Source organism: Molossus molossus, unplaced genomic scaffold (genome assembly GCF_014108415.1).
Source record: "Molossus molossus isolate mMolMol1 unplaced genomic scaffold, mMolMol1.p scaffold_m16_p_13, whole genome shotgun sequence".
Lineage (NCBI taxonomy): Eukaryota > Metazoa > Chordata > Mammalia > Chiroptera > Molossidae > Molossus > Molossus molossus.
Window position 1 is genome coordinate 25,825,420 of NW_023425348.1, and position 27,932 is coordinate 25,853,351.

The 27,932-nt window shown below is 37.5% G+C and overlaps 1 protein-coding gene across 5 annotated transcripts in view; it reads left to right on the forward strand.

Moving 5' to 3' along the window:
- Positions 1-27,932, forward strand: part of MTMR2 (myotubularin related protein 2) — a 132,532-nt gene that overhangs the window by 84,990 nt on the left and 19,610 nt on the right. For all 5 annotated transcript variants that reach the window (XM_036257923.1, XM_036257920.1, XM_036257922.1 and 2 more), the window contains 7 exons: positions 1,370-1,445; positions 11,973-12,067; positions 12,237-12,347; positions 15,186-15,287; positions 16,340-16,423; positions 20,683-20,832; positions 21,585-21,773. In XM_036257923.1, coding sequence (XP_036113816.1) covers positions 1,400-1,445; positions 11,973-12,067; positions 12,237-12,347; positions 15,186-15,287; positions 16,340-16,423; positions 20,683-20,832; positions 21,585-21,773 — 777 coding nt within the window. In that variant the 5' untranslated portion in view covers positions 1,370-1,399. The remainder of the gene's footprint in view (positions 1-1,369; positions 1,446-11,972; positions 12,068-12,236; positions 12,348-15,185; positions 15,288-16,339; positions 16,424-20,682; positions 20,833-21,584; positions 21,774-27,932) is intronic.

A 27,932-nucleotide genomic window follows, 5' to 3' on the forward strand; every position in this document is an offset into this window, starting at 1 on the left:
ATAGATGAGTGAATAAAAAAGCTGTGGTACATTTACACAACGGAGTACTATGCAGCTGTAAGAAAGAGAGATTTCTTATCCTTGGAGACGACATAAGCGAAATAAGCCAATCAGAGAAAGACAGATTCCACATGATCTCACTTATCTGTGGAATATAATGAACAAAATAAGCTTATGAACAAAACAGACCCACAGACATAGAAATGAGTACAGTTCAGACTGACAAATCTCAGAGGAGGAGGGCTGTGGGGAGTGATGAGATAAACCGGAGAACTTATATGCGTAACCAATGGACATAGACAACAATGCTGATGGGCGGTATCAGGAGGAGCGTGTCTAGGAGGGAAAAGGGGAAACATCTGTAACAAAAATAAATTTAAAAAAATTGTTGGCGATGAAGTTTATTTTTTGGGAGTAAAAGGAGTGGAGTGGGAGGCTTGAGTGGCTAGTGGATGTTTTAACATGTGACCACTATGTGTGTGTGTGTTTCCTCTGAGTTGTAAACCCACTAGAAAAATGATTTCTATATCTTTATGTTCTTGGAATCCAGTGTGGCATCTTTCATAAGGTAATTGCTCAGTAACATTGCTGATCATTATTTTAATTAATTTAATATCCTTTTCCAACAAGATTCTTTTTCTTTTAGAATGGGAGAGAGAGAGAGAAATATTAGTTTGAGAGAGACATATCAATTGGTTGCCTCCCACATGACCCTGACCAGGGTGGGGGATCAAACCTGCATCCTAGGTACGTGCCCTTGACTGGAAATCGAACCTGTGATCCTTTGGTCCACGGGCTTATGCTCTAACTGCTGAGTCAATCCGGCCAGGGTTCAACCGATTCTTTATCAACATCATTTCCAAATTCTCTAAATTTTAAATATATATAAGAGCTTGGTTTTATCTAAGTTTAAATGCACTAAGGCCTTCAGGCATGGCTGAGTGGAAAGAAAATGGGCCTTGTAGTCCACAAAAACTATAATTCATATTTATATTCTGAGACTTTTTAGTTATGTGATCTTGAACTAATTGTCACTTTTGGTCATTTTTCCCCTCATCTAGTATTGAGGATAATGACACCTACCCTTATAGGGCAGTTATAGGATTCAATGAGAAAATGTTTAAAATGTTTTGTATATAGTACTTTATATGAAGTAGGCACTCAGTAAATTTTTGTAGAAAGATAGCAACTTCATGTGTTATGCATGCCAACACTACAGTTTTTATAATTTGATTTAAAGTAGTGTATGTTATATAATGTTACAATTTTACATAAGAATAAGCATACTTAGTTGAAATACGAGTGAAAAATTAATCTTTGAGTAAAAAAATGTTTCTTTTCTTGCTCCCTCTTCCTCTTTCCAATCCAGGTCCTGAGGGAGTCTAACAAATTAGCAGAAATGGAAGAACCACCCTTGCTTCCAGGAGAAAATATTAAAGACATGGGTCTGTAATGGTATTTTTTGTTGAATTTCCTTCTTTCTGACTGTACAGACTGTTTAGTGTCTGAGTCTGCAGAGAACAGGCTCACTGTCTGAGACACCTCCTCTCTGGCAGTACTTTTTACTGCCAGCCTTCCTAGGTTTAGACCTGTGGGAAACATACAAACTGAATATTCTGCTGCTTCTCTGCTTTGCTTTACTTTCTCTGAAAGTAGGTGGCTTTTTTTTTAGCTGTTGCTGAATTCTGTGAAGGAATTTTGTACTACTACAGTAAGATATTGGGTTGCCTAAATTAAAGACATTGAGTTGTCACTTTGTACAAGTAACTTTTCTGAAAACACATTCTCTTTTTTTTATTTTTTCCTACTCTGAATAAACTCAGGTCAATTTTTAGATGAAAATATTTCATCTCCATTGAAAAGCAAACCATTTGCATGTGGATGCCTTCTTTTTGTCCAGCCTGTTGAACTAAGCATTAACTTATTGTATGAACTAAAACTAGAAACAAGCACTTAAGCTATTGTTTTTTTTGTCTTTATGTTTTTACTTTAAAATACACATAGATTTTGAGAAAGTAATATAATAGGAGAATAAAGTAAATGGTTTTTTAGCCAAAATAAAACCACCTTTCATTTTATCACAGTTTTAAAAGGACTTAGTAAATGCGTAATTTTCCTTGGCCAGGTGTTATTTCCTTGTATAAAACTAAGCAAGTCATAGTGGGAACTGCTCCTAAGTGGGTTGTTCTTGCTTACATTACATTTAGTTCTTTCAGCATTTAGTTCTTTCAGTCCTGTAACTGCCCTTCATGTGGCTCATGACTGCTGAGTGCATTCCTCCCCAGTCTCTTTCCCCCCCTACTCAGCCGCATGTTTACCCTAAGTTCTTACTCTGCTGAACCGCTTATTGAGTTAGGTATTGTATATTATCAGCATTGGATACTATATAATAACAATTGGTTATCATTATTGAGTGCTTACTATTCATTTAATCATCCTCACAGTAATCTTCTGAGAAGGTATTAAGGCAACTTAACAGATGAGGAAATTAAAGCATAGGGTGATTACCTAGGCAGTGAAATTATAGCTAGTATTATAACAGTTTTTCTTCTTCTGAACATAAAGCACATTCTGTTTCCACTGTGATAAATGATCTTATAAAAGACATTTGATTTACTACTCAATCTCTTTTGCTGGCTCCTCTTCCTTAAATAGCATGACTCCCTTTAGGGCTTCATCTTTGACCCATTTCCCTTTTCCCTTCTATATGCTCTTTTTGGTCACCATATCTAAATTAGTGGCTTTATTTATTATATATTTACTAATGATTCCAAAATTTGTTATTTCTAGTATCAACCTTTATTCTAATGCATATTAAAAAAATGCTTGCATTTTAGGTACATGCCCCTGGATATCTTATAGATATCCCTTGTACCCAACATCTTCTAAATTATACCTAAATTTACTCCTATTTTTTATTCTTTCCCTCTGTTAACATCAAAAACAGTCTTTCATTCATTCTAGGCAGAAATCTGGGAGTCATACTAGATTGCTTTTTCCCTGAACTCTGACATCCAGTCAGTTATCAGATACAGAGGACTCAATCTCTAAGAATTTCTTTATTTTATTTTATTTTATTTTATTTTATTTTAGTTTAGTTTAGTTTAGTTTAGTTTTAGTTTAGTTTAGTTCAGTTCAGTTCAGTTCAGTTCAGTTCAGTTCAGTTTCCGATATTTCTCCTTCTTTTCCCCATTGACACCCTCCTCCCAATCCCCACCACCATGTCACTGGCTTTGTTGTCCATGTCCATTGGTTATGCATGCATGCATATAAGTTCTGTGGTTTATCTCTTCCCTCCACCCACAACCCCCTCTTCTGAGAGTTGTCAGTTTGTACCCTACTTCCACATCTCTGGGTCTACCCTATTCCTCAGACTGTTATGTTCATTATATTCCACAAATAAGTGAGATCATGTGGTATTTGTCTTTTTCTGCTTGGCTTGTTTTGCTTAGGATAATACTTTCTGGGACCCTCCATGTCATCTCAAAGGATAAGAGATCTTTTTTCTTACACCTGCATAGTACTCCATTGTGTATATGTACCACAGCTTTTCTATCCATTTGTCTACTGATGGACACTTGGGCTGTTTCCAGATCTTAGCTATTATAAATAGTAATGCTATGAACATGGAGGTACATATATTCTTTCTGATTGGTGTTTCAGGCTTCTTAGGGTATAGTCCTAGAAGTGGGATCACTGGTTCAAATGGCAGTTTGTTTTCATTTTTTGAGGTAACACTATATTGTTTTCCATAGTGCCTGCCCAAGTCTGCATTCCCATCAGCAGTATACTAGAGTCTCCTTTTCTCCACACCCTTGCCAACACTTGTTGTTTGATGATTTGTTGATGGTGGCCATTCTAACAGGTGTGAGGTGATACCTCATTGTTGTTTTAATTTGCATCTTTCTGATGATTAGTGGTGTTGAGCATTTCTTTATATGTCTCTTGGCCATTTGTATGTCCTGTTTGGAGAGGTGTCTATTTAGCTCCTCTGCCCTTTTTCTAATTGGGTTCTGTCTTCCTTTTGTTGAGTTGTATGAGTACTCTATATATTTTGGAAATTATTCCCTTATCTGATGTATCATTAGCAATGATGCTCTCCCATACAGTGGGTGGCCTATCCATTTTGGTGGTTGTTTCTTTTGCTGTGCAGAAGCTTTTGAGTTTCATGTAGTCCCATGTGTTCATTTTTTCCTTTGTTTCTGTTGTCTTAGGTGATGTATGAGTGAAAATTCTGTTGCATAGGATGTCTGAAATTTTGTTGCCTACATTTTTTTTTAGGATTTTTATGAATTCATGAGTCACATTTAACTCTTTTATCCATTTTGATATTATTCTTGTGTATGGTGTAAGTTGATGGTCTGGTTTAATTTTTTTGCATGTAACTGTCCGATTTTTCCATCACCATATATTAAAGAGGCTGTCTTTACTACATTGTATGCTCTTGCCTCCTTTGTCAAATATTAATTGAACATAATGTCTTGGGTCCATTTCTGGGTTCTCTGTTCTATTACACTGGTCTATATGCCTGTTCTTGTGCCGGTACCAGGCTGCTTTGATTACAGTAGCTTTGTAGTATAACCTGATATCTGGTATTGTGATTCCAGATCATACTTTGTCCTTTTTTCTCAAAATTGCTGTGGCTATTTGGGGTCTTTTTTGGTTCCATATGAACTTTTGAAGTGTTTGTTCTAGTTCTGTGAAATATGTCATTGGTATTTTGATGTGGATTGCATTGAATTTAGCTTTGGGTAATGTGGACATTTTAATGATGTTAATTCTTCCAATCCATGAACAAGGTATGTGCTTCCACTTTTTTATATCTTCCTCTATTTCTTTTTTCAATGTCCAGTAGTTTTCTGCAAATAGGTCCTTTCCTTCTTTGGTTAAGTTTATTCCTAGGTATCTTAATTTTTTTTGCTGCGATGGTAAATGGTATTGTTTTTTCTGTTTCTCTTTCTGTGAGTTCATCATTGGTGTATAAGAATGCGTCGATTTCTTGACCTTAATTTTTTATCCTGCTGCTTTGCTAAATTCATTTCTTAAGTCTAGTAGATTTTTGCTGGAGTCTTTAGGGTTTTCTAGGTATAATATCATGTCATCAGAAAATAATGACAGTTTCACTTCCTCCTTTCCAATTTGGATCCCTTTTATTTTTACTTCATGTCTGATTGCTATGGCTAAGACTTCCAGTACTATGTTAAATAAGAGTGGCGAAAGTGGGCATCCCTGTCTTGTTCCCTTTTTTTTTATCTTTACCCGAGGACTTTTTTCTATTTTTTGTTCAGATAGAGTGGGAGGGAGAGAGAGGAAGAGAGAGAAAGAGAGAGAGAAACATCGACGTGAAAGGGACACATCTAGTGGCTACCACCTGCATGACTAACCAGGGCTGGGGACAAGCTGCACCCAGGTACGTGCCCTTAGCGGAAACCGAACTCAGCTCTCTCTGGACCCCAGGCTAACGCTCTAACCACTGAGCAAAACCGGCCAGGGCTAGTTCCTGTCCTTAAGGAATATGCTTTAGTTTCTGCCCATTGAGTATGATGTTAGCTGTAGGTCTTTCATATAGGACCTTTATTATGTCAAGATACAATTCTTCTCTTTTCACATTGCCGAGCGTTTTTTTTTTTAATCAGAAATGGATGCTGGATTTTGTCGAATGCTTTTTCAGCATCTTTTGATATCTTGTGTTTTTTATTCTTCATTTTATTTATGAGTTGCAAATATTGTACCAACCTTGCATTCCTGGGATGAATCCTACTTGGTCATAGTGAATAATTTTTTTGATATATTACTGGATCCGATTTGCTAGTATTTTGTTCAGGATTTTTGCATCTATGTTCATCAGGGACATTGGCCTGTAGTTTTCTTTCTTGGTAGTGTCTTTTTCTGGTTTTGGAATTAGAATTACGCTGGCCTCAAAACAAGTTTGGAAGTCTTCCTTCTTCTTGAATTTTCTGAAATAGTTTGAGGAGAATGGGTGTTAGTTCTTCTTTGAATGTTTGGTAAAACTCCTTCGTGAAGCCATCCGGGCCTGGGCTTTTTTTTTGCTGGGAGAGTCTTAATTACCTCTTTAATTTCCTTAGTTGTTCTTGGTCTTTTCAAGTTTTTATCTCTTCCCGCTCCAGTTTTGCGAGACTGTGTTTCTAGAAATTTGTCTATTTTGCTTAGATTGTCGAATTTGTTGCCATATAATTGTTCATAGTAGTTATTAACTATCTTTTGTATTTTTGTGGTGTCAGTTGTTACTTCTCTTTCATTTCTGATTTTGTGTATTTGGGTTCCCTCTCTTTGTTTCTTGGTGAGTCTAGCAAAGGGTCCATCAATCTTGTTTATCTTTTCGAAAAACCAGCTCCTTGTTTCCTTGATCGTTTGAATTGTATTTTTGGTCTCTATGTCATTTATTTCTGCTCTGACCTTTACTGTTTCCTTTCTTCCACTTGCTCTGGGGTTTTCCTTTTGTTTGCTTTCTAGTTCTTTAAATTGTAAGGTTAGATAGTCTATTAGAAATTTTTCTTGTTTCCAGAGGTAGGCCTGTAATGCTATGAACATCCCTCTCAGAACTGCTTTTACTGCATCCCATAGATTTTTTGGTGTTGTATGTTCATTTTCATTGGTTTCCAGGAAGTTTTTAATTTCTTCCTTGATCTCATCGGTAACCCATTCATTGTTTAATAACATGCTATTTAGCCTCCATGTGTTCCAATGTCTTTGCATGTTCTTGTTGCAACTGATTTCGAGTTGCATGCCACTGTGATCTGAGAAGATGCTTGACATGTTTTCAATCTTCTTGAACTTGTAGAGACTTAGTTTGTGCCCTAACATGTGGTCTATCTTTGAGAATGTCCCATGTGCACTTGAGAAGAATGTAAATTCTGTAGTTTTGGGGTGTAATTCTTTGTAGATATCTATTAAATCCATTTGGTCTAGTGCTTCATTTAGAGTCTCTGCTTTCTTGCTAATTTTTTGTCTAGAAGATCTATCTAGTGGTGTCAGTGGGGTGTTGAAGTCCCCTGTTATGATTGTGTTGCTGTCGAGTTCTTCTTGGAAGTCCTCCAGAAGATTTAAAATATATTTTGGTGCTCCTATATGGGGTGCATATATGTTTATCAAGGTTATATCTTCCTGTTGGAAAGATCCTTTCAATATTATGTAGTGTCTCTAGTTATGGCCTTCATTTTGAAATATATTTTATCAGATATGCGTATTGTTACACCAGCTTTTTTTTCCCTTTCCATTTGCTTGAAAGATTTTTTTCCATCCCGTCACTTTCAACCTATGTGAGTCTTTTGTTGTGAGGTGGGTCTCTTGTAAACAACATATAGATGAGTCATCCTTTCTTATTCAGTCAGCTACTCTGTGTCTTTTTATCAGAGCATTCAATCCATTTACATTTAAGGTGATTATTGATATGTACTTATTTATTGCCATTTTTTTTTAGTGTGGTTATATTTTTCTTCCTGTTTCTTCTACTAATTACGGCAGTTCTTTTAACATTTCTTGTAGTGCTGGTTTGGTGCTAATGTATTCCCTTAGCCTTTTTTTTTGGTCTGGGAAGCTCTTTATTTGACCTTTCTTTTTTTTTTTTTAATTTTTAGTCCTCATTTGAGGAAATTTTTCCATTTTTTGTTCAGATAGAGTGTGAGCGAGAGAGGGAGAGAGAGAGAGAAACATCGACGTGAAAGGGACACATCGAGTGGCTGCCACCCACACGACCCAACTAGGGCCAGGGACAAACTGCAACCGAGGTACATGACCTTAGCGGGACGCGAATTCCGGTCTGTCTGGACTGTAGGCCAACGCTCTAATCTCTGAGCCAAACCAGCCAGGGCTACAGCAGTCCTTTTAACATTTCTTGAAGTACTGGTTTGATGCTAATGTATTCCCTTAGCCTTTTTTTTTTGTCTGGGAAGCTCTTTATTTGACCTTCTATTTTGAATGATACCTAGGTGGGTAGAGTAGTGTTGGATTCAGATCCTTGTTTTTCATGACCTTGCTTACTTCGTGCCATTGCTTTCTGGCCTGTATGTTTCTGTTGAGAAGTCAGCTGAGAGCCTTATGGCGTTTCCTTTGTAGGTAACCTGTTGCTTATTTCTTGTCGCCTTTAGGATTCTCTCTTTGTCTTTAATTTTTGGCATTTTAAATACTATGTGTCTTGGTGTGGGACTGTTTGGGTTCTTCTTACTTGGGGCTCTCTGTGCTTCTTGAACTTGAATGCCTTCTTCCTTCATCAAATTAGGGAAGTTTTTTGTCACAATTTCTTTAAATATATATTCTAACCCTTGCCCATTTTCTTCCTCTTTGGGGACTTTTATGATGCGAATGTTACTACGTTTCCAGTTGTCCCACAGTTCTCTTAAGCTGTCTTCCTGTTTTTTAATTGTTTTTTTCTTTTGGTTTTCTGATTGGTTGATTTTTTTCTACCCTGTCTTCTAATTCACTGACCTGGTCCTCAGCTTCCTCTACTCTGCTGTTTAGACCTTCCATTGTGTTCTTTACTTCTGATATGTCATTCTTTATTTTTTCTTTGTTGTTTTTAATTTCCAGTTGGTTGATTTTCAATGTTTCTATGTATTTACTCATGGTGTTGACGTCCTTACTCATGCTGTTGAGCTTCCTCAAGATCATGACTCTGAATTCTAGCTCAGTTAACTTGCTTAACTGCACCTCATTTATCTCATCTTCGGAAGAGGTCACTTGTTCTTTTATTTGGCATTTGTTTTTTTGTTTCACTATTTTGGCTATCTCAGTGGGCTTTGGACCTGCCAAATTTTTTCTGTGGGTGTTGGTATTCTTTTTTTTGTGGCTTCCTCTACTGGGATTGGTTGAGCATGGGAGCACCCACGTTAAACACCACTGTCAAGTCTTACTTTCTTGGGTAGAGGTGCAAGCACAGGAATGGTTTAGTTATCCTCTAGCTTTTTGCCTGGAGGCTATTAGTCCCATTACTTGAAGAGCCTTGGGTTCTCTGTTGAATGAAAAACTCGCTCAGTTGTTCAGTGAAAGGGGATTTCCAGAGGGTCAGGCAGATGCTGGTTGTTAATAAGCCTCAATTTGCATTTTAATGGCCCACCAGGTGGGGTTGAATCTCTGAGGGAGGGGCCACTGCCTCTCCCCAGAGCCCCTGGGAAGAAGTAGGATGGCCACCATCCTGTTGGGCCACAACTCAGCAAAAGCTCTGAGTGCTCTCCATATCCCAAGTGTCCCTACACTGTGCCAGTCCAGTGTGCCCTCCCTCTGCTGGATTCAAAGGTGAGTGGCTGTGGCTTTTTTAGCATCTGTCCCAGCTTTCTGCGCTGTGGTTCAGCTTGGTAGTTTCACCCCGAGGGCGCTGCTCAGCTAACACCGCTGCTGTTCGTGGGCTCCCAGTCCTCTCACGACTCCACAGTCCTACCAGGATCGATTCAGTGTTCCTGGTTATATGGTTCTCGCAAGCTACTTTTCTGTTGTTTTTTACTGATTATTTGTCTATATTTTAGTTATAATTCCAGTTTGGTCCTGGGAGATGGTCTATGTATCTTCCGTTCACTCTGGTGCCATTTTGGAATCTCAGAATTTCTTTAAATTATCTTTTCCTCTCAGTTTTCATGCACCCTTGCTATCATATTTATGTATATTTAATTTCAGGTACCTATGAGAATCTTTAAGTGGAGATATCAAGGAAAACTATCTTAGAAGCTCAGGAGAGAGATCAGGGTTGCAAGTCCATAGTTTGAATTAATCTGAACATGGATATCAGTTGAAAAATGAGAGGAGGAAAATAACCTGGAGAGCATATCGAGTGAGAAGAGGGCTAAGAACATACCATGATAAACATTTTATACTTATATGGTAGACAAGGAACCACCGAGGGAAATTGAGGTATGAAGAGCGTGTGATACAATATAAATTACAGAGAGCCAGACTATATACTTACCCTTGTTTAAATAGGTAGTTTACTTTCCCACTTCTGCATATTGAATTAGGTTCTTTCTCTGCATCAAGTACTATTTTACCATCTCTACCCATCTAAAGGATACCAACCATTCGGGCACAGCTCACATGCCTATGTTACTTGAACCTTCTCTGATCTCATAGCTGAATGGACTTCCTTTTCTCTGTATTGGAGTGTGCTTTTGTGCTTCTCCTTCTGCACAGATTGCATGTTTTCATCTATTACATTTACTTGTATCTATTTTATATCCTTATAGATATGTATTCTCAAGTTGATTATGTTCTGCCTCACAGAAATTATTATGGACTCTTCTTCTGTGAACTCAGTGAAAATTTGAGAGGATTAGTAAATCTAAGCTCTTTTAGTACAACTAGGCAGTATTACTATTGCAAATTTAGTGGAATACCTAATATACTAAGTGAAATATTCTGATTCAGAATCATGTATATGGACTTGATTATTGTGCAAAATTAAATTCAATGCATTAAAGTACAAGGTTAGAGTAACACTGACTGTAATAATTTATGTAGAAAAGGTGTTTGATTTTTAGTTGGTCTAACGCCAGTCTGCAATTTAGATGTTTTTTTAAAAAGTTAGAGCAGTGTCAGGCACATCAGAAGCATGCTTTAGGAAAGTGACAGGCTCAGATATTGTGGTCTGGGCACATCAGCGGAGAGGTAGCCCAGGACTGCAGCATTGCAGCCTTTGACCCAGGAGATACATTGTGCTGCTTCAGTGGCCTCTTGCACAGGTTGGTGGAAAGAGACTTGAATGTGTAGTCAGAGGAACCGCATTTAAGTATTAATCTTAGCAGTTACTGGTTCTAAAGCATTAGACAATTTGTTTTTACTTCTTTGAGCCCCAGTAATCTCACCTAAAATTGTAGGTAATTCCCGGTCTTATAGTTAAGGGTTGTAATGAAGATTAAAGGAGGTGTTCAGGTGAAGGGTTCTTTATAAACTCTGAAGTGCTATGTGATCCATGCTGGTTATGATTACTGTCATTTGCTCTGGTAAGGTGCCTAGTCACAGTTTCCATTCTACGTGGTACAGTCTCATTTCAAATTCCATACAAAGCAGTTCCTTCTTCAAAGTGATAACTAAAAAGCAAAGTCAAGAAGTTGTAATGCCTTATTAAATGCATTTCATGTTCCTAAATTTCCTCAGAAGCCCCTTGAAAGGTTCTTAGGAATTTGTTCCTCCTAATTGTGCCTCGCTTCCTTGGAACAATGAAGATATTTCTTTATTGGATGATTATGAATATTCTAAGATATAAAACAACTTTGTATTGGGCATTATGAACCTTACCATATTAAATATTATTTTGAGATAGCGGTAGCTGAGTTAGTTAATGCATACTTTACAGCCTAATACCGTATAGATTTATCACATATCATTTAATAAAACAGTGCTTGTGGTTATTTATCCACAATGTTGGACATCAGTTGCTTAGTCAGGAACATATCCTCTTATTACACTATCATTGTTATAACAAATTATATTTTATATGCACTTCTCACCAATAATATTTCCTCATAAATAAAATAAGGTCAGAAGTTTTTGGTATTATATGTTTCAGGTTTTGTATTTTTAGACGTATGTTGACAGACTAGACTGTGGCCAGAAGACCAGCAGATTGGTGAGGTGATGTTGAAACTATGATAAGATAACTGGTGACTGTGACAAGAGACATTTACTGTTGTTAACCACCATTACTACCACCCCTTCACCCACTGCTCCAACTACCACATCATTTTATCCAATAGGGATAGTGGCCATCTTTGTCTCCCTTTCTTCTGTCTCAGGGTAAGGGATGTCCCTCTCTGCCTCTTCAGTCCTTCCCAATTACTTTAGATTTCTTCTCCAGATTACTGCATGCTTGGAAGCTTAGATTTGGCTTTTGAGTTTACTTCGGATCACTGTTAGTATAAGTTAGAATAGCAGTCAGAATTCTATTAAATTTTATTTGTGAAAAAGTGAGAGTAGAGTTTTTAATAGTGCATAATGTAGAGTAAATTGTGGACTCTTTGCCTTTTCAGCCAAAGATGTAACTTATATATGTCCATTCACTGGTGCTGTAAGAGGAACTCTCACTGTCACGAATTACAGGCTATATTTCAAAAGCATGGAACGGGTAAGACTTGTTGGATTGGATTTTTATATGTACATTTCTGTTTCATTTGCAGACAGTTTTAGTCATTTTTGATCATTTTTAATTGAAGCATTACTAATTAAGATTTTTCTCAGGTATAATTGTACAGTATCCATTGATCAGTTGTGTTTTGTTTCTTTCCTTCCTTTAGGATCCTCCATTTGTTTTAGATGCCTCTCTTGGTGTGATAAGTAGAGTAGAAAAAATTGGTGGTGCTTCTAGTCGAGGTGAAAATTCTTATGGACTAGAAACTGTGTGCAAGGTAAATTTCATAATATGTATGTAGTTTTATTTGGTTTGAAACACTTCTATTAATTAGAACCTATGTTTAGAAACTGGTTTTCCAAAAGCCTAATGGATTTGTGCTAGAAATGTCATCCTAATAGAAGAAAACAACATTTAGGAGTAATAAAAACCTGATCTATGCCCCGGCCAATTTGGCTCAGTGGTAGAACATTGGCCCTTGAACCTATGAGTCACAGGTTCGATTCCATTCAAGGGCACGTATCTCGGTTATGGTTCATCCCTGGCCCTGGTGGGTCATGCAGAAGGCAACCAGTCAATGCGTCTCTTTCACATCGATGTATCTCTCTCTCCCTCCCTCCAACTTTATCAGATGATAAATAGAAAAATACCCTCAGGTGAGGACTAAAAATAAAAAGCTGATCTATCATGATTTAGACCTGAATTTTTTTGGACCCAATAAAACGTCCTTTCAAATTTATTATTTCATGTTGAACCTCATAAAAATCCTAAAATAGGCATAATAGACATTATTACCTTTAATTTACATATTAGAAACATAGTATCTATTCAGTTAAGGTAAGGCACTTTGTAGTGAAAGAACCTGCTTATCCATATATTCATCATCACCTATCTTTCCTCTTTTATTTCTCATAATTTTTCTGATTCTGAAACAGTGGTGGGGAAACTTGGTATTATTTACCTTCCCTTTTTCTTATCTAACTTGCATTCTTTAAATGCATTGATACTTGAATGAAACTTAGATTGTTAAAATTTTAATATTCAGTCATAGATATTTAATACCATGTGCCACTTCTGCATGTCACCATTCTGCTTTGGCCTAACCAACACCTATGCACATCTCCACTGTAGATCATCATTTTCTTTTCTTTTGATCTGCCAGTGCCCGAAGTAAAAGCAACAGTACATGTATAACTTTTAAGATACTTCTGTATACTAATCTTAGAAGTTTTGTGAATCTATTATTAAAGCCAATGACTTAGTAATTATATTTTGCTTTTCCATTGTAGTCAGAATAGCTGTAAGAACGTAGTAACTATCAACCATGGGCCAAGCACATTGTCTCCTGATCACGTTTCTGTAGTGTAATAGTAAATAGAGCATAGACTATAAGAGAAAATGAAAGAGGGTGACTGAAATCTTGATCATTTTAAGTACAGTTTTTTTTTTTATGACCATTAACAAGCCCAGACATTGGGGCTTCTGCTGTGGTCATTAGAGAGAGCTCTGTGGTTAACAAAGTGCTTATAAATCTCTCTATTGATGTAAAGGTAATTACTGAGGAAAAATAAGGTACCAGCATAGCTTCCTGCACATGTTTGTTTTAAAGGATTGTAGAGCTAGTGTTCTAGTTTTAGGTCAGATTTGTAATAAAATGTTCTATTTTTTCATGTACTGTAGGTACATTGTAGTGTGGTGTCTCTGTTTGGTTTAATTTATTAATTTTCTTTTTTGATTTTAGAGAGAGAGGGAGAGAGAAATAGAAACATTGATGAGAGAGAACATCGATTGACCACCTCCTGCATGCCCCCCACTGGGGATTGGGCCCACAACCTGGGCATGTGCCCTGACCGGGAATCGAACTGGTGACCTCTTAGGGTATGGATTGATGCTCAACCACTGAGCCACACCAGCCGGGCTCTGTTTGGTTTTATAGAATGGGGTATATTAGAGCTATTTTGAGTTCTGCCTAGATTAAAACACTTAAATAAAATGAAGTCTTGAAATTATTCTTAATCCCAATTTTTTTTTCCCTAGTGCTGTTAAGATGTCAGTAAACCAGATCATGAATACCTACATTCAGACTGAACATAGAAAATTGCTTGAGCCCGGGCCAGGTAGCTCATTTGGTTAGAGTGTTGTTCCAATATGCCAAGGTTGTCAGTTTGATCTCCAGTCAGGGTACATATAAGAAGCAACCAATGAATGTATAAATAGAACAACAAATTGATGTTTCTCTCTCTCAAAAATCAATCAATCAGTTAAAAAAATTGCTTGAGGACAGATAGTGGAAGGGAACCTTGGTAATTAGATCTGACTGTAGAGTCTGGATGATACCAACCAAACTGTTCAGAGTGGATCTGGTGGTAGATGGTTGAAGAACTTGGACATGGAGTGGAGCGAGGCCTTTAGGCAGAGTGTGGATCTAATAGCAGGAGACTTACGAAGAATATTAATCTCCAGCCCACTTTCACTGACCTATCTTGAGTCCATAAGCAGTGGTAAATTTTCTGTCCTCTGAATTCTACCTTTATTGTAGTACCTTGTGTGTTCTTTTATTTCTCTCAGTAAGGTGTAATTTCCCTGCCCTCAGATGTCTGTTTAATTTTTTTTATCCCACATTTACAAATCTTTACATTTTATTATTGTTATTGTTTTTTAGAAATTGATTTCTTGCAGTTATTTTAAAAAAACATTTTTAAATGATTTGAGAGAGGGACAGAAACATAAATTTGTTGTTCCATCCATTCATGCATTCATTGGTTGTATTTTTTTAAAGGTTTTTATTGATATTTTTGGAGAAAAAGGGAGAGATAGAAACATCGAGCCTGCAACCTGGGCATGTGCCCTAACCAGGAATCAAACTGGGACCTATCAGTCCATGGGACAATACTCAATGCACTGAGCCACACTAGCCAGGTGTTTGGTTGCTTTTTGTATGTGCCCTGACTGGAGATCTAACCCACAACCGTGGCATATCAGGACGACGCTTTAACCAACTGAACTACCTGGCTAGGGCAGATCTTAACATTTTACAAGATAGTTACCTAACTTTTTCATTAAATAAAAAGTAAACAAACAATGATAGATTACTTAGATCCTAAATCTTTTTTAGGATATTCGAAATTTACGATTTGCTCATAAACCTGAGGGGCGGACGAGAAGATCCATATTTGAGAATCTAATGAAATATGCTTTTCCTGTGTCTAATAATCTGGTAAGATGTTTCCTATCTTTGAAAAATCTGTATTATAGTTATTGATGTAGTGTAAAGAAACTTGTCTAGGCTATCTAGAATCTACATTTACAATCGTGCTTTGCCTTTTAACCAGATATATAATGAAGGTTTTATCATATCTTGGACGCATTTTTTTAGGTATAAAATGAGGAAGCTGAATTAGCTGATTTCCAAGGTTCATTCCTGTGTACTGACATTCTGTAATTATATGATCTTTCTATCAAGGTGTATCCATGATGAAAAGCTGTATGTAGTCTTCATTAGGGTTTGAAATCTTTTTAATTAGGAGCTGACAGTTACGTCTAGCAACTTTAAGAGGACAGATACTTAACTGAGTTCCTACAATGTGCTGTTAACAGTATTAAGCTCCCTCATTTATATTATATGATTTAACTTTCACAGTAGCCCTATGATGGTAAATATTAGTTATCCATATTTTAAAGTTGAAACCAGGCAGCTAAGTAATTAACTCAAGGGCATAGCTAGTAGGAAGTAAAAGTTGGAATCAGTACTCTAGTTTGAATGTATTTCATCAATAGATTCCTGCCATTCTTTCTACATAAAGTATTTTGTTTTGTTACACAGATTACATGCCCAAAAGTAAAAAGTTTATTTAGTATGTTTTAGAAAATAGCATAGATTTCAAAGCTGCTTAACTGCTGATATCTGTAATTATATCAGAAGATACCTTTTTTATTATATGTTTTTCATTATTGAGAAGTAAACTTAACAAAGCTACTTATGATATCTGAAGGAAATATGGTGACACATTAACATTTCCTAAATCTCGGTGGTGAACCTCTGTGCTTTTCTGTAAGTTTGAAAAATAGGAAAAAACAAAACAAAACAAAAACAGTACGTTTTTAAAGTTATAAAACAAAGCTAAAAGAACAATATAAAAAAAGGTCACTAATACAAAATATCCTGGCAGATAAGTAAATGAAAACTTTGGATTTGATAAGGATACATTTCTGATTCATTGCCTCCTTAAATGTCTTTTTAGCTGTTAACTCTGTTTACTTTTTTTGCAGCCTCTTTTTGCTTTTGAATACAAAGAAGTATTTCCTGAAAATGGGTGGAAACTATATGACCCTCTTTTAGAATATAGAAGACAGGTATGTAATTTTAATATAGTGTATTCTTTTCATTACAATGAAAGTTTTATGGATAGAAGTAAACAGCTTTTTATAGTTTGTGTGATTTTTATTTTATTTTTTTATCTTTATTGTTGAAAGTATTACAGATGCCCCCATTTTTACCCCCATTGACCCCCTCCTCCTTGCTCCCGCCCCTTTCCTGCTTTCCCTGAACTATTGTCTGTGTCCATTGGTTATACATATATGCCTATAAGTTCTTCAATTTATCTCTTCCGAGCCCCCCCACCCCTCTTTCCTCTGAAGTATGTCAGTCTTTTTTTTTTTATCTTCGGGACATTTTTTTTTTTCCATTTTTTGTTCAGATAGAGTGGGAGGGAGAGAGAGGAAGAGAGAGAGAGAGAAAAAATCAACGTGAAAGGGACACATCAAGTGGCTGCCACCTGCATGACCAACCAGGGCCAGGGACAAACTGCAACTGAGGTATGCACCCTTAGCGGGAACTGAACCCGGGTCTCTCGGGACCACAGGCTGACGCTCTAACCACTGAGAAAACTGGCCAGTGCTGTCAGTCTTTTTTTTTTTTTTTTTTTAATGAAGGCTAATCCTGATTTGAGGGCTGCCTTTCAGTTTCTTTAAACTGCTTTGCCAATGAACTTTAATGAATCTTTACTTATCTAAGAGTTTACAGGTGAATCAGTTTATTTTAAAAATGTTTAATAATTTTTGGAATTAAGATAAAATGGTTAATACATTTATATTTTAATATTCTTACATGTCATTAAACATTACTTACTCAATTTTTCTCTTTTGGGTATCCTGTAATTTAATTCTGAAAACATTTCAAATAGTTCTGTTTATAATATAGTTCCACACACTTTTGAAAGTTTTACATTTTCACAGAATGTTAACAAATCAAATCTGATATCATGACTGAGATGGGTTGGTTTAATATTCGAATGTATATTAGTGTGATTTAATTTACTACAACAAGAAATATAGCTGAATCTAGTCTTGAAATCTGTTATAGTGAGTGTATCATTCTCCCTATTCTTCCTCAGTACTCTACTTCCCAAAGAGTCCCTATTCTGCTAATTTATTTATTAATAAATGAATAAATTTTATTTTCTGCTAATCCTCACTCAAGGATATTTTTTTCCACTGATTTTTAGAGAGAGTAGAAGGGAGAGAAGAAGGGAGGGAAGAGAGAGAGAGAGAGAGAGAAAAACATCGATATAACACACATTGATTGGTTGCCTCCCGCACATGCCCCAACCAGGGCTGTGGATTGAACCTGCAATCCAGGTGCATGCTCTTGCCTGGGAATCCAACTGGCAACTCTTCGGTGTGCAGACTGAAGCCCTAACCACTGAGAAACACCACTCAGGGCAATAGTCTTTATTTTCAACTTTCCAAATGTTCACTGTGCTTTCTTGAGAATTTAAGTTTAGACACACTGATTGTTTCATAGTAATCATTACTTTCAATACCCAAATTATTCTAGAATTCAGATATGAAAATCATTAAGCTGTGAGTTTTATATTTAGATTTCAAACATTGCATTTTAATTATAAAGCTTCTCATTTAATGACATGTGGAAAATAAAATTTAGAATTCCTCATTCAATTATAAAACCATCTGCTGGCAAAATATGAAGCAGAATACAAAATAAATGGATAAACTAAAACGCAGAGTCTACCAAGTGACATTGTCAGATTTTTGCTAACCCAAAAATCTAATGTCAAAATTTGCTAGAAAAGCAACCAGCAAATCTAACAAATGTTTTTAGAATTGTAAAAATGAAGACTATTCTTTGGGAATCTGGACAGAAATTGCTATCTGTTATTGTAGCATTCAACATAGAACTTTGGAAAGCAGATGAGATAACTGTATCCAGAGAAAAGAAATAAGTTATTATTAAAAAGAAAAATAGCCCTGGCCGGTTTGGCTCAGCGGTTAGAGCGTCGGCCTGCGGTCTGGAGAGACCCGGGTTCGGTTCCCGCTAAGGGCACGTACCTCGGTTGCAGTTTGTCCCCGGCCCTGGTTGGTCGTGCGGGTGGCAGCCACTCGATGTGTCCCTTCACATCGATGTTTCTCTCCTCTCTCTCAGTTCTTCTCTCTCCCTCCCACTCTACTTGAACAAAAATGGAAAAATGTCCTCGGGTGAGGATTAAAAAAAAAGAAAAGAAAAATAATTTAAAGAGTAAATGAACAACTATGCCCACACAGGAAGAGAATTATGAGATTAGGAAATGTAGCTGTCAGAATAGACCAGTGAACTCTGCATTATATGATGGGCCTTATGGTTTTTGACCTACAGGATGAATTTGTTGATTTTCTTTATGCAGTGTTAGACACTTAATTTGTCTCTGAGCAAACCAAGCTAAAGTCTAGTGGAGAAGACACTGCATTTGTAGTTAGAAGACTCAGTTTAAAAAAAAAAAAATTTTTTTTGTATATTATGGAAGAAAATGAAGATGATCTCTTAATATAAATCTCAGGACTAGACATAAAGCATCAGAGTGTTTTTTTAAAAACTGAAAAATGTTTAAAGTGGTAATTTTTTCACTCTGTATAAAATTCAAAAGGTCCAAAAGGATATATGGAAAGGTAGTCTCCCTGCCATCCAGTTCCTCTTCCTTTAGGAAATATTGTTACTGGTTATTTATATGTCCTTTCAGAGATTTTATGCCCACAGAGCCTGTATATGTATGTATATTATTTTAAGCAGATGATAGCATTCTGTGCGTATTTTCCGTGTGTGTGTGTGTGTGTGTGTGTGTGTAAAGAGGCTGGTGGCGCCCTGGCCGGTTTGGCTCAGCGGTTAGAGCGTCCGCCTGCGGTCCCGAGAGACCCCGGGTTCAGTTTCCACTAAGGGCATGTACCTCGGTTGCAGTTTGTCCCCCGCCCTGGTTGGGTCGTGTGGGTGGCAGCCACTTGACGTGTCCCTTTCACATCAATGTTTCTCTCTCTCTCTTTTCCTCTCTCCCTCTCACTCTATCTGAACAAAAATATGGAAAAATGTCCTCGGGTGAGGATTAAAAAAAAAGAGGCTGGTGACATAGTTCCTGTACCTAGTAGGTTCTCAAAATGTATTTTTTTTACTATAATTTGGTTTCTTTTGATTCTTTTTCTGTGATGGTATGAATTGTCAGAAGTCATAACATTTAAAAAAATATTTTAAAAATTCCAACCATTTAATATAATGGCTTTATTTTCTGTAGAATGGAGGGTGGAAACATTTAAGGTTCTTATTAGGCAATCCTGTATTTGACGTAATACCCTAGTTTTATATATAGTAAATATTGAAGGACCCAATGAGAGCTTAATAATCTATGTGTATTTTTAAAAATGTTTTTTTTTTTGTACATGTACCTAGCGGGAACAGAACCCAGGACTCTCTGGTCTGCAGGCCGATGCTCCAACTGCTGAGCCAAACCGGCCAGGGCTAAAAAAATCTTTTAAGTATATCTCTTGCCACTTGTCTTTTTGTCTTTGCCTTTTATTACTTCCTTGCTTTTCTAATATGTTTTAGATTGGAAATATTTAATTAGCATTGTAATGTAGGAGTGAAAATTTCACTTTAGTAAGTGATAAATGTGGTTATAGAATTGTGGTAGAAACTTGGTGCCTGCCCTCTCAGATTTCTTTGTGTAGGTGAATGGCAGCAAAATCAATTATCCAGTGAAACTGAATGAGTGTTCTTTCTTAAGATGGAATATTTAGCCCTGGCCGGTTTGGCTCAGTGGTTAGAGTGTCGGCCTGCGGTCCAGAGAGACCCGGGTTCGGTTCCCACTAAGGGCGCGTACCTCGGTTGCAGTTTGTCCCCGGCCCTGGTGGGGTTGTGCGGGTGACAACCACTCGATGTGTCCATTTCACATCGATGTTTCTCTCTCTCTCCCCCTCCTAATCTATCTGAACAAAAAATGGAAAAATGTCCTCGGGTGAGGATAAAAAAAAAAAAAAGATGAATATTTACAGTCTCACTGTTTCCTTTCTTCCTATTGACTACGCTTAGCACCGACCCAGCTAAACAATCAGTATTTAATGACTTAATAAATCTGTTAACATAAAATCAAATGTCAGAAAGAATGCATATTACTGTTAGAATCTCTCATCATAATAGGCTGGTCACCACGGGCAGACCATAACTCTTCTAACAACTTAAGAGCTGGATAGTGGAGATCGGAGAGGTTGAATAGGATGGCTTCTATTCTGATGTCTTGTAATATTTTAGTTAGGTAGTAATATGCGTTTTTGTTTTGTTTATTTTACATTAGGGAATTCCAAATGAAAGCTGGAGAATAACAAAGATAAATGAACGATATGACCTTTGTGATACATATCCTGCCCTCTTGGTTGTGCCAGCAAATATTCCTGATGAAGAATTAAAGAGAGTAGCATCCTTCAGATCAAGGGGCCGTATCCCAGTGAGTGTGAAGCTTTGATGAGACTTATGCTTTTGTATTCTGTCTACATGATGCCGAGATTAATGAGTGGCAGAATGGATGCAGGATAAAAATAGCTACCACGGCAGGTCTTCATGGGGATATTAGAGAATGAGTTATTTAATGAAACTAAAACTGGGGGAAAGACTTTGACTAAAGAAGTATCTGGAGAGTCTGGCATGGCTATTAGAGAAGTGCACAGAATTGCTTGATTCTTAACTTGAAAACAAAGTTGGTTCTTTGTATTTTCACTATTTATTTTATCATACATTTTTTAGTTATGGTTATAAATGCTCCTTTCCTTTAAATCCTAGAGAGAAAAAAACTTTACAAAATCTTGATAAATTACTGTGTTCTAGAAAGATCAGCTCAAATAATTTTAGGTACAGAATTCATAGATTCTAAAGACTATTTAGTTGGGTAGTTTTGCTGATAAAACTTTAAAAGTGGGGCTTACTTAGCCCCCTTTTATTGTAGGTTTTCTAGAAGCAACACTTTCCAATGATCAATGACTTTTATAAATCAATATCTGATTAAGGAATTAAACCAAGTTTTCCATATCTCAGAGTTGGCTTGAAAGAAAGGTGAGGATATTTAATAGCAGCCTCATATACCTTTTCATGGCTAGGTTTTGGATCCAGTTAGAAAGCAGAGTTTTATAGAGTGATGTTTTTGAGAAGAATTATAAACAGAAAAGTATATAAAGGGTGTGTCGCCATTTTGCTCCCATTTAGGTTTTATCATGGATTCATCCTGAGAGTCAAGCCACAATCACTCGATGTAGCCAGCCCATGGTAGGAGTTAGTGGGAAGCGAAGCAAAGAAGATGAAAAATACCTTCAGGCCATCATGGACTCCAATGCCCAATCTCATAAAATCTTTATATTCGATGCCCGGCCAAGTGTTAATGCTGTTGCCAATAAGGTGAGATTATTTTTCATTAATTAAGATTATAGTTTCATGAATCAGCTGAGTTTGGAGCCACAGTGTAGTAGAAAGAGTTCAGGGTTTCCAATGATAATGATGTAGATTCTAGTCCTGGCTCTCCTACTTGATGGTATCTTTGAGTTTACTATATGATCTTTTTAGATCTCATGTTGCTCATTTGTAAAATGAGAATAATAGTACCTAACAGAACTGTTAGGGACAAAAATCATCTAATAAAAAATAGTGCAGCTCTGTGCTTACATAAAGGTGGGTGTTCAGGAATTATTAGTTCTTTTCTTCCTTCTCCAAATGACAACTGAGTTCATGGCTAAGTCTGTGCAGCACTGCTGCAGTCATCGCGAGGCAGTGTTCTCGTGAGCAGTGAGCCCGTCTGACAGCCTCCACCGTCCGAGGCTTTCACACTGAAGACTTGAGGTTAGTGGGAGCAGTTGTTCTGATTGCTGCTACAGACACATATTTGCATTGTGGAAACAGACATTCTGGTTCAGTTGACAAAATCTACCATGGGAGAAGGTGAGAGAAGAGATAAAAACAATCCCCAGTAAGCAGTGTATATGTATTATAGAAGAATTACCTAATGCAGATGAGCTAACATAAAAGTACAGTTGTTCCTCACCACTTTGCACTTCGACTTTCGGGGCTTCACTCTATTGTGGTTTTTTCAAAAATATTCAATTAAAAAGTTGATTGAGACAGTGAAAATGATACAGCGTGTTCTCAGTTGTCTGAGTCAATTATACACCTCTGTGTTACAATTAAAATTAAAATTAAAATTACTGTATGTATGGACTGTAGACCTATGTATTCGAGCACCCCCACAAATCCTTCAATGCCAGGTGCCACCACTCGACCACTCCTTGTGTGTGGGCAATAACTTTTTTCAAAAAAATCGGGTGTGGTGAAACCAAACCAATCAGAGTGTGCTTTTAACTGATTGGCTATTCTGTCCTATTCCTATCCTGGCCCCTGATTGGCTCAGCTTCATGCAAGTTTGTTTCTCTCATACATGCTTCTACATCACTAAGCATCGAAAACATCTTTGCTCTTGTAAGTGTTTGCGATTTCTGAGAAGTTTTATCTAAGTCCCACGATGGCTCCTAAATGTGCTGCTTTTTCTAAGCCTTCTGACGATGAAACTAAGCACTAGAAGAAGATGCTTTCCATCCAGGAGAAGGTGAATCTCTTGGATATGACCAAAGATGGCAAGAAAATTGTGGCAGTTGCCTGCCGTTACAACTTGAATGAGTCTACCGTTCGCTCCATCTGTAAAGATGAAAAGAACATCCGTGCAACGGCTACTGTCTCTTTCAACAAGGAAGCAAAGCGCATCATGACAAGTCCTAATAAGTTCATGGTGAAAACGGAGTCTGCCCTAGCCATTTGGATCAGCGACAGCCGCAAGAAAAACATTTTGTTGGATTCACTGGTCATCCAGGAGAGGGCAAGGCAGCTCTATCAGCGCTTTACGGCGGACGGACCTCAACCAGGACCCTCTTCTGCAACATTCTTGAATTTCACGGCAAGCAAGGTTTGGTTTGAGAAGTTCCAGAAGAGGTATCATCTGAAGAGTGTCTTTCTCCACGGAGAAGCTAGCTGCCTCTGCTGACCAGCCTGCAGCAGAGGACTATGTGAAGAATACATTCCAGAAGATTCTTGAGGAGGGCGAGTATCATCCAGAACAGGTGTTCAATATGGACAAACCAGGACTGTTCTGGACAAGAATGCCTTCCCAGGCATTCATTTTCAAGGATGAGGCCAAGGTTAGTGCCTTCAAGGCACGTGTAACTCTCATTATGTGTGGAAATGCTGAGGGATTTTTGCTCAAGCCTGCTCTTATCTACAAGGCCAAGAGCCCTAGGGCCCTGAAGAATGAAAACAAGAACTTGCTGCCAGTGCATTGGATGCACAATGACAAAGGCTGGATCTTGAAGCAGTCGTCAGCAGACTGGTTCCACGAGTGCTTCATCCCCCAAGTCAAACTGTATCTCGCAGAGAAGAGACTCGAGTTTAATATTCTTTTTCTCAAGGGCAATGCTGGAGGCCATGCGCAAGACCTATCCTACGATGGTGTGCAGATCGAGTTTCTTTCTCCCAACACCACTTTGCTGATCCAGCCCATGGATCAAGGCGTTATTCACGTGTTCAAGGCCCTCTACACGCAAAACACCCTGCAGTACCTCTAAGGGATGACCTTGAGGAGAACTTCTTGCTGAAGGAGTACTGGTGACAGTATACCATCGTGATCAGTCTGAAGAACATCCAGGCCGCATTGAAGGACATAAAGACAGAGACCATGAAGGCCAGCTGGAAGATGTTGCGGCCTGAACTTGTTCACGACTACAGAGGATTCACTCCAGAGGATGTAAGCAACTCGGCAGTGGATAAGGCAGTTAGGCTAGCCCAGATGCTGGGAGGAGAAGGTTTCAGGGATATGACCCGTGATGATGTGGGTGAGCTGTTGGAGACACATTCGGATCCCTTAACTGACGAGGCTCTGGTGGAGATGACTAAGTCTGCGAGTGAGGAGGAGGAAGAGCAGCCAGAGGTTCCTGGGGGTCAGGAGGAGGAAGGTGACATCTCTCGCAAGTCGTGAGAACTATTAAGGTAGTACAGTGATTGGTGAATGGGACCTACAAATGATGCGTGCACTGCAGTTCCAGAATGCTCTTGATGGAGCGATAGCACCCTCCCTATAAATGCCTCCTCACGCATATGAAAAGACACACCAACAACTGCCTATCATGATGTTCTTCAGTTGCGCAGCCAGACACCACTGCCTACTCCTAGTGCTCCTTCAGCGGAAGAAGACAATGACGCACCTGCTGAAGATACTGCACCACCTGAAGACACTCCTACTGAGGTCGTGCCTTCAGAGGAACAGTAACCATGCTCATCTTTGCTGTGCCATACATCTCTTCATCTTCATCGCTTCATCATCGAACAAGTTGTACTATTTCATAGGTTAGTGGTTGGGTGTAAGAACTGTGGCTATGTGTAATTAAATGTATAATAATAATGTATTTGTAACGTCTAATATGTCTTATTTTCTCTTATTTTGTCTAATATATTGGGTAATATGAGTGTAATGGTGACTAAAGGGTATTATTTCATATCTAGAGGGCTCTAATAATGTTAAAAAACATATTTAGAAGGTCGTAAACAGGTTTTTTGTGCTCTAACTGCAAAAATATTCGATTTACAAATAAAGAATCCTACTTTGCGGAAATTCATTTATTATGGTAGACTCTGGAACTGATTAACCATGATAAACGAGGACCAACCGTATTTTAAAACACCTTTAATCCTATAACTAGGATAGAAACATCATTAAATAGTGGTTATACTTCCAGATTTATATGTATATGTATACACTCATATATTTGAAACAGAAAGGGATAATTGTAACTTTAAAAAAATTGACACTATATCTGACTATGCAAATAAACATTCACCAGTAACATTATTTTAAGGGTACAAAAACTAGTAATACCAACTGTTGTTGGATATTTGGTTTATCTCTGGGGGTTTTGCTAGTATTAACAATGCTGGGATGATCATCCTTTTAATTAAATTGTGGAGCATCTACCTAATTTTTCACTTCTTTTAATATTTTGAGGGTATTGTGAGTTCTAGTAATTTTTTATTAAACCGTAAATATTCCTTCTTAAAGGAGCAATGAGATGATATGTATATGAAGCCTGTAGCCCAGGGACTGGCATATATTTTTCCAGTAATTACTTGTTCCGCTCCCTAAACTTTATATCATGAATTAGCAGGAATGAGACTTAGGATGTTTTCTAGGATGAGTAAAGAAGAGAGGACTGTAAGGTAGAAATGGTGGTAGACCAAAATGTTCTACTCCTCATCTTAAATTCTCACATATATTTTATTATGGAAATACCCTCTTTTTTAAAGACTGAAATATATATTGGGGCATTTTTCTGATTACAAAATATGTAGTGGACAATATGAAAAACTAGCAAGACATAGAAAAAGTAAAGAAAGAAAATAAAAATAATTCATAATCACTAATATTTTGATATATTTTTCTCCACTAGGTTTTCTATGCATTCACTTGTTGGTTATTTTGTTTCATTGTTTTTTCTCTTACCAATATATTAATGAGAATTATTTCTTTTCATGTCACATTCTTGAAAAGTAATAGTACTCGTCATGTAGATGTGTAATTATTCATTTAATCATTCTTATAATGGGCATTTAAGTATTTAGTATTTTAAATATAGCTAAATTGGTGTCTTCTGTTGGCATTGTTGATTATTTCCGTAAAACAGTTTCCTGGATACATAGTTACTATATCAAACTTTAAAATATGCATATTTTAAAAAGTTGTGTTGCATATTGCAAATATTCTTCAGAAGGGTTGATCCAGTTTACTAGCCTGATGTCACCCCCACTCTGCTTTTTTGAGATGTAGTGGACATTTAACATTATATAAGTTTAAGATATACAGTGTAATGATTTAATATATGTATACATGTTGAAATGATTACCACAATAATTCTGGTTTAACATCCATCACCTCACATAGTCACAACATTTTTTCCTTGTGATGAGAACTTTTAATTTTTTATTTTATTTATTTTTTATTTTTTTTCTATCTTCACCTGAGGACATTTTTCCATTTTTTGTTCAGGTAGAGTGGGAGGAGAGAGAGAGAGAGAAACATCGACGTGAAAGGAACACATCGAGTGGCTGCCACCCGCACGACCGACCAGGGCCGGGGACAAACTGCAGCCGAGGTACATGCCCTGAACGGGAACCGAACCCGGGTCTCTCTGGACCGCAGGTCGACGCTCTAACCGCTGCGCCAAACCGGCCAGGGCGTGATGAGAACTTTTAAAGTCTGCTCTCTTAGCAACTTTCAAATATACAATAAAGTATTAACTATAGTCACCATGCTATACATTAGATCTCCAAAACTTATTCATCTTATAATCAGAAGTTTGTACCTTTTGACCACCTTTACCCAATTCTCCCACCTATCCCCCCTTTTTTAATTTGCAAAAATATATATTCTTGTTGAAACATATTTTTTTGCATGCATAGTAAGAGAAATTTCATAGCTTAATTGATATGAATATGGCAAATGCTTTTGCTGCCAATGGCCCATGTCAAGAATTAAAACTTTGCCAGCCATGCCCTGGCCAGAGAGCTACGTTGGTTAGAGTGTCATCCCTGTAAGCAAGGTGGCCGGTTATAGATCCCCAGTCAAGGCACATCAAGAATCAACCAATGAATGCATAAATAAGTGGAAAACAAAATTCGGTGTCCCCACCCCCCCGGTTCTTTTCTTCTCTCCCTCCCTCTCTCTAAAATGAATAAAAATTAAAAACAAAACTTTGCCAACCACTAAGTATATTTCATGTGTGCCCTACCCCATTCAAATTCACTTTCTATCCTTGCTTAAAGTAACTACTGTCCTTTTATAATAATCATCTTGCATTTCCTTGTACTTTTTTGGTTGTTGTTAATCCTCACCCGAGGAATTTTTTCTATTGAAATTGAGAGAGTGGAAGGGTGGGGGTGGGGAGGGAGACAGAGAAAACATCACATGAGAGAGACACATCAATTGGTTGCCTCCCACATGCGCCTGGACCAAGGCCAGGGATCGAACTTGCAACCCAAGTACATGCCCTTGACTGGGAATCAAACCTACAACACTTTGGCGCATGGACTGATGCTCTAACCATTGAGCAACACTAGCCAGTGCTCTTAATACTGTTATTACTGACGCATATACCCCTAGACACTATAGGGAATATTGTGTTTAATGTGTCTTTTAAGTCTCCCTTAATCTATAGTCTTCCCCTTGCCTCTCTCTTTTCTTTATACTTTATCTGTAGATTTTCCCATAGTCCAGATTTTGCTAATTGCACTGTGGTATGGTTCAACTTTCTTCTGTCCTCTGAATTTTCTTCATGTGAATCCAGAGGTTTACTGAGATCCAGGTTCAGTATTTTTAGCAAGGCTATAGGGGATGTATCAAGAGGCACATACTTTATTGCTGATTCTTCTTTCAGGGATGTTACCAGCTGTTGATGCTCAGTGTCCAAATACATTAATTTACTGGGACTGCAAAATGGTGATATTCTAATTTCATGGTTTCTTTTTCAG